This window comes from Cyprinodon variegatus, unplaced genomic scaffold (genome assembly GCF_000732505.1).
Source record: "Cyprinodon variegatus isolate N-32 unplaced genomic scaffold, C_variegatus-1.0 Scaffold656, whole genome shotgun sequence".
In the NCBI taxonomy this organism is placed as follows: Eukaryota; Metazoa; Chordata; class Actinopteri; order Cyprinodontiformes; family Cyprinodontidae; genus Cyprinodon; species Cyprinodon variegatus.
In genome coordinates this window covers 72,496-77,952 of record NW_015151109.1, presented here as the reverse complement: position 1 = coordinate 77,952, position 5,457 = coordinate 72,496, and the positions used below count along the sequence as shown (strand labels likewise).

Sequence of the window (5,457 nt, the reverse complement as noted above, 5' to 3'; positions counted from 1 at the left end):
TATATATACCTTAAAGAAATCCAAGTTCAAAATGATGCAATACCTCCAAGTGAAATAAATAAGGAGATTGACTCTTGAGGTGCTACTAAAGGTAATCCAGGACAAGACACAAGAGATTGAAGTAATTTTTATCTTTTTATTAGTGCTTCAAATAAAGAAAACTATTCATCAGTATATTTTTTTCCAGAGTTGGATAGTTATTGGTTAGATTTACTTGAGTAACATTTTGAAAAAACTGTACTTTTAGGAGCAGGCTTACTCTTTTATATATATATATATATATACTCTAATAATCCCAGAGGGAAATTACTACTCTGCATTTAACCCATCCCCTTGGGGAGCAGTGGGATGCCGGGGGAGCAGAGTGGGGTTAAGGGTCTTGCTCAGGGACCCAGAGTGGCAGTCTGTGGGAGTGGGGCTCGAACTCACAACCTCAGGATTCAAAGCCCTATGCTTAATATTAAATCTTCTAAAAAATGTTATAACCTATGCTTATAATCAAATCTCTGACTAGGTCCTCTGTGAGTCATTTGAACTCTTCCAAAATCAGGAGTAAACAGTAGATATTAACAGTGGTTACTCTGTTCTGACATATATTCAGCTCTCATTGTAAGGATTGGTTTATGTTGAAAATAAATTTGTAAAAGTTTTTCTTCTGCCCAAATTTCTTCTTTTATATTCATGACATTTATTTGTATTCTTCAGGCATTTGACTCTTTAAAAAGCCAGAATTTTTACATAAAGTTTGTTTGCCAGCATCATTAATAAGCATTAAATCTGATCTTATTATCCAACAGTTACTCAGTACTAAAGTAGCCTTTTAACCGAATACTTTATTACGTGAGTAATTTTTTGGAGGACAAATGTCAATTTTACTTGAGTATAGATTAACGCAGAGAGTGGATGCTGTAGTAATTGTAATTCTTATGCATTAGTCAGATGTTTCACATGTTTATGTGCGTATGCTCGCTCGGTAAGACTTTGAGATCTAGAAAACCTTTTTTTAATTATTCATTATGTTTTAGTATTTCTTTTTTTTTTTTTTAGGAGTGTTCCAAAATTACAGAAGATTCATTGATTGTTAAAAAGAAGGATTTTGTTCTGTTCATGGTAGAAGTGATCAATTGTAGTGCTTAGACATCAAAGAAAACCGAAAAAAAAATCAAAATAATAGTGAAAGCTGCAGAAAAGTATCTTGAAGTTAGAGATTTAAACTGGGAAACGGTTGAAAGTATGACGGGAAACCAGTAGGACCATCAGGAACTGGCAGAATGACAATAACTTAAAGATAAATTAGAAATTATGAGGACGAATTTGATTAAGTATTTGTTATCTATTGTGCTGGGTTAAATGAAATAGTTTAGAAAGTTATAAATTAATTGTTGATTTATTTATTTGTTGAGGTGGGGGGGGGTCTTGTTTCCTGTTTCCTTGTTTATCTTATTACCAGTTGGTGGCGGCAATGAACTTCAGTTTGTCTGCCAACCGCCATAAAACCTTATGAGAAGAAGAAGAAGAAGTAGTACAATAAGTACTATGGATGTGTCCAAGTTTATAGAAATGCTTCAAAAAATTCAAATAGCAATGTTGTGATGTCATTCATTGTTCCAGAATTCGGTATTAAAAAATGTAAAATAATTACTGATGAATTATCAGTTTATACAGGAGAGATGATGGGAATCATTTTGGCTTTAGGATGGATTAAGGAAGTTTGTCCTTTAAGAAGTATAATATGTTCTGAATTCAAATTCATCATTATATTCAATAAAAATGTAATCATTCTATCAGTAGACCAGACCTTTTATTAGAGATTCAATATTTAATTTATAGAATTCAGGCGATGGGTTTAATAGTTATTTTTACATGGAATGAGTTGGCAGGTAGATGCAAAACAAGCTACAACATATTGTTATATTGGTACAATTTAGTAAAGAAGATATTAAATCTATTATTAAACAAAAGGTTAAGGAAATATGGCAGAAGCAGAGGGAGGAGGATAAAACTGGAAGTTTGCTCCATTCAAAGAAAAGTTGGTAAAATGAGGAGAACAGGAAGAAATAGAAAAGAGGAAACTATTATATCCAGATTAACTTTTGATCATACAAGGTTAAATAATACATTATTTAAAATGGGAAAACATCCAACAGGAAATTATGATTTTTGTTTTTAAGAAGAGACAGTAAAACAAGTTTTGTTAGTCTGTTCTAAATATTCGTTTGAGAGAAGGGAATTAGCTTCTCAATTACAAGAAAATAAATTGCAGTTAAATAAATATACAAGATATTTTGGACAAACTCTACTTCTAAATGTTTTTGTTATTTAATGAATTACATTAAGAAAACTAAATTGATAAAAAGAATATAGGATTTATTAACTTAATTATAATATATATTGTGTGTGTATATAGCGTCCCATCCACACTCCATTCCAGTAGATGGCGGTAAAGCGCATCAACAAGTAGCTTGCCAACCGCCATAAAAAGAAGAAGAAGAAGTGTCTAGTGCGCATGCGCGCAGAAAAGGCGACACAAATTCAAACGGAAAAGAAAAGTAGACAAGTAAGTTTGAAATAATTTATATTAGTTCTCCTTTATTTGTTTCTATGTTAGGATTTAAGCTGTTAGATGAAGCTGTGCCTGTTATAAGGTTTCATTCGGACTATTTAAGTTTGTAATCTCATCATTAGCTCTTGTAATTGTTAGCTAACTCGCTAACTTCTAGCTGCTGGTGGATTCTTAGCTTGTTTTTCTGCCCATCAGGGTCAGAGATCTGCAGCCCAGCCGGACAGCGCCACATGGAGGCCGTTTTAAAGAACGTCTCCTCCACCGTGGAGCTGCTGGCCGTGTCTGCCCACAGCGGTGAGGTCAGCCAGTGGGGTGAGCAGGCCGTGTCCAGGGCTTTCCACTGGGCTAGATACTGTGAGCACATCCACGCCAGGTTCCACAGTAACCCCCCCATCAGAGGAGTCCTGGAGAAGCAGCTGCAGCTGACCAATCACCGGCTGAGGGAAGCTCTTCCTGAACATAAGGCCGTGTACTTCCGGGATCTGGGTCGCTGTCAGGACCTGCTGCTCCTGTGTTTGCTGAACAACTCTGCTCTGCCCTCCTCCATCATGAAGATGCTCTTTGACACCAGGATCTCTGTTAACGTTACAGGCAGCGGCTATGAAGACGTCAGAGGCCTCTGCAGCCAGATCATTCAGTACAAATCTGCCTGTAAGGTCCTGCATCATCTCCTGGAGCCCCCATCTGTTGGTGCGGATGCTGAGGTCCAGGGGGAGATGCTGATGGAGAGGTTGGGGTCCGAGCTGAGCCAAAGCGGCCATCCTCGCTGGGCAGAAGATTTTATGAGCTCCGTCCTTCAGGAATTTGAAGGCACAGCAGAGCATTTGTGCTTAGTCACGGCTGCAGCTCTGCTGACGTCCGCAGACTCAGCCACACAAACTGCTTCTCAGGATTTTCTCCTAGACTGGTTGCAGAGTCGACACGTGGTGCTGCAGCACATGTGCTCAGAGCTGCCTTCTAAGCTTCTTGCAGACTTGGCAAAAAGGCACCAGAAATTTAGAGATGGGTTTTGCAGCTTTTTAAAGAAGTTGGCCTCAGAGATGGAGTACAGGATAAACGAAGGTGAATGGATTCACACAGACTCTGCTGTTTCCTTCCAGAAAGTGACGCAGCACCTTCGGACCCTCTTTGAGGCCTGTCCCTCTCAGAGGACAGAAACAGAGGAGGAGTTCAATGCGCTGAAGATTGCTGATGGTGACTTTGACGTCAGAGGTCTGAGTGTGTGGGGGGACCTCCTCATGGCCTTCAGCAAGTGATGCTCAGGCTTCTGGTTTCTGCAGAACTAAAACATTTAGGATCGTTTACAGCCTAATCTGTGTGTCACATCTACTTTGGTATTAAATAAAATAAATTGAAAACCTTTAATGGTTTAAGCAGGTATTCTTTATTTGATCATAATAATGTGGCAATCATAACTTCTACACTAATTATGTTTCTATTTTTATATATTTGTCCTGCTTTATGCTGGTGAGTATAGTTGTAGGAGCTGAAACAATCGCATAAATCATGATTAATCAATTATTGAAATAATCGTAAACTAATTCAGTAATCGATTAATCAATAACTGGAGTATAGAGACTAAACCATTTGTCTTTAGCTGACTGAGTGATCCAATTAGAGCAGGAATTATACCAAGATTGTAAAAAAATATACTAACGTTTTGCATTTAAGTTTAGAAAATCTTTTTTGTCTTTCAATCTGCTCTATAATCCAGAACTCTTCATGTGGAAAAGTTTGAGTTTCGCCTGCTTTGATTTCATAAAAAAAATCTTTAAGGAACCTTCGGTTATCTGATTAATTGAAAAAAGTAATCGACAGACTAATCCATTTGCAAAATAATCGTTAGTTGCAATCCTAACATATAGGCTACGTTTTGTTCTAAATAAGTTCTGCATTTAGTCCAAATATGATATTAGGGTTAGTATGAAATCTATACTTTGTCTTTAAAAGGTTAAATATTGCTGCTAAAAATCAGGTTTCTGTGACCGATGCGATTCAGAGACCACTTCCAACTTTAAATCTGGATTATTTTATGGAATAATGTTGAATTTAAAATGATTTTCTTCCATCAAACTTATCCTGAAATGTTTAAAACGTCCCAAATTTTTACAGCTTTGGAGTCAGAATCTGAAGAAGTTTGTTGTTCAAGCTAACAATGGTAGTGGCAGTGTCATGCTTTGGGAATACAATTTAAAAAAAATTTTTTTTAACTTGGTCATTTATTAAGGCTCATAAATTATAAACTGTTCACAATTTCAATTACTTCAGTCAAAAAGATTAAATTGTTGGTTAAAAAAGCCAGAAATGAGGGATTTTTATTTTTTAGTATCACATGGATTGTTGAAAGAAAAGCGAGGAATAATTGATGGATAATTATTTATACCCAAAACTAATAAGATCGCAGTGATTTAATGAACTTAGCGTTAATCAGTTAAGAAAATAAAAAGAATAATTTTCATCGCGATCACTGAGTCTGGGAGCGGCCATTTTTGCCCAAATATAGTAACCCCTCCCTCCTGACATACTAGTTCAATTGATTTTGTTTGTAAAAGCGGAGAGAATGGCGCTAGGCTTACCGCACCGTGACATCACTGCTGGAAGATGGCAGGAGGGAGGGGCTACTATATTTGGGCAAAGATGGCCGCTACCAGATTCTGTGATCGCAACAAATTATTTTTTTTAATGATTAACGATAAATTAATTAAATCACCGCAAACGTATCACAGGGTTTCCGCGGGTCAGTAAAAATCATTAAAAGTCTTTAAATTAAGCTCTTAATTGGCATTAAAATTAGGGATGCAGGATATTGGGATTTTGGCCGATATTTTAAAACTCATGTAGCCGATAACCGATATCGATACCGATGTTAAAGCTGGACAAAAATAAGTAGTCAT

At 36.6% G+C, this 5,457-nt stretch overlaps 1 protein-coding gene across 1 annotated transcript; it reads left to right on the top strand.

The window, feature by feature from the left end:
* Positions 1–2,492: 2,492 nt before the first annotated feature.
* fancf (Fanconi anemia complementation group F) lies at positions 2,493–3,930 on the top strand. Its single transcript, XM_015393770.1, has 2 exons — positions 2,493–2,557; positions 2,759–3,930. The coding sequence occupies exon 2, from the start codon at positions 2,794–2,796 to the stop codon at positions 3,817–3,819; it is 1,026 nt and encodes a 341-aa protein (XP_015249256.1). The 5' UTR covers positions 2,493–2,557; positions 2,759–2,793; the 3' UTR covers positions 3,820–3,930.
* Positions 3,931–5,457: the final 1,527 nt, after the last annotated feature.